At 49.7% G+C, this 1,381-nt stretch overlaps 1 protein-coding gene across 5 annotated transcripts in view; it reads left to right on the plus strand.

Annotated features, from left to right (window-relative positions):
* Positions 1-1,381, plus strand: part of LOC101850995 (tetraspanin-18) — a 129,318-nt gene that overhangs the window by 68,197 nt on the left and 59,740 nt on the right. The window contains exon 1 of one of the 5 annotated variants that reach the window (XM_035972764.1): positions 1,075-1,357. The exons of the other annotated variants lie outside the window; for them this stretch is intronic. Within the exon in view, the coding sequence (XP_035828657.1) occupies positions 1,316-1,357 (42 nt within the window). The 5' untranslated portion in view covers positions 1,075-1,315. Of the gene's footprint in view, positions 1-1,074; positions 1,358-1,381 lie in introns of those variants that run through there. 5 annotated transcript variants of the gene reach the window in all.

Consider the following 1,381-nt stretch of genomic DNA (forward strand, 5'->3'; position numbering starts at 1 on the left):
TGAGAGAGAGAGAGAGAGAGTAGGAGTGGCCGAGTGTATCGGGTAGGAAGGGTGGCAAAGACGGCTGTGGTGAGCAGTGAGCGCCGTGAGCTGACTGTTCTGTCCCCGGCGGCGAGTTGATGGAAGTAAACGATCTGTGTGTGCTCCGCTCATCCCCCCACCCTCCCACCCCCACCCACCCGGATTTTGCCTGTCACTTCAGCCTGACAGACTGCGATAGCTTCACTTCCATGTGCTTGCCTTCTCCTCCGTGAACGCACGCGCGGGTGTGCTTGCTTGCTTGTCTGTGTGTCCGTGAGTGAGTATTTTGTTTGGCTCCACTCACTTACAGCAGCAGTGGGCGCAAGTGGAAGCCCTCACTCTCACCGTTCGCCACCCGAGTCATTCGTCCCGTGTTTTTTGTGACACGCCGACTCTGTGACGTGACGGGTACGTCAAACGTGTGCCGGTGTCTTCCGGGGCGATAGGATAGATCAGGCGGCGCCGTTAGCCTCTCAGAAATCATTCTCTGCCTTTCCTGGATACTTGTGGTGGTTTTATATTATAATAACATCCGTTTGATCAGTTTCGCCTGTCTTCTCGAGCGAGTGAGGGTCATCAACAGAAATAGCGTGTACCTGTGGTGTTAAGACAGAAGGGCTTATCGGGCGTTCCGTCAAGTTATCAGAATATTCAACCAAGTCACCAAGTATCAGAACCGTGTTTTTGCCTGTTCCTAGCTGTGTAATTCCTTCTCTGCGTGTTGGTTGATGTGTCGAAATTGATATGCCAGACTGTATCAGATCAGTAGTCACATTTCTCACCTGTTCGTGGTAATATTTACTCATTGCTGAAAGTAAAGGTTCCCCCGATGTTTTATTATACACATGTAGGCTCTCGTCTAGGTAAGCTTCTACGTTGAATTTGCAGAAGTTGCACAATTAGACCTCTCTCGCAAACTGTAATCTCAGCTTCGGGCAACATCAGGTTTTACATATAATATTATATGTATGAACTCAGTCTCAAATTATGATACTTGGAATAGATAATTTTTCCTGAGACTGTCTGAGAGTGTTCCTAACGTGGAGACTTAACGTGCCTGCTGCTGAATTGGGTTGACATTTTACCTTTCTTCTAGCGGCCTGGGTTCGATTTGGTCTCTCGGTCAGCTTTTTTTTTCGAGTTTGAATAGAGGTTGAAAGATCGAAGTCCTAGACATATCATCACATTGTGCGCTTTGTGGGAGAGCTGTGACTCTCTGGGTGAGCTTTTCGTCCGTGAACTGAGGTACCTTCATCACTCGTGGTGACAGCCGAGCTGTCGTGGTCCGGCCCGGATGAGTATGGACCGCGTCACGCTGATCAGGGAGGGCCATCCGGTGAGTAGATAGAGGGGAGGGCGG

This window comes from Aplysia californica, unplaced genomic scaffold (assembly GCF_000002075.1).
Source record: "Aplysia californica isolate F4 #8 unplaced genomic scaffold, AplCal3.0 scaffold00833, whole genome shotgun sequence".
NCBI lineage: Eukaryota > Metazoa > Mollusca > Gastropoda > Aplysiida > Aplysiidae > Aplysia > Aplysia californica.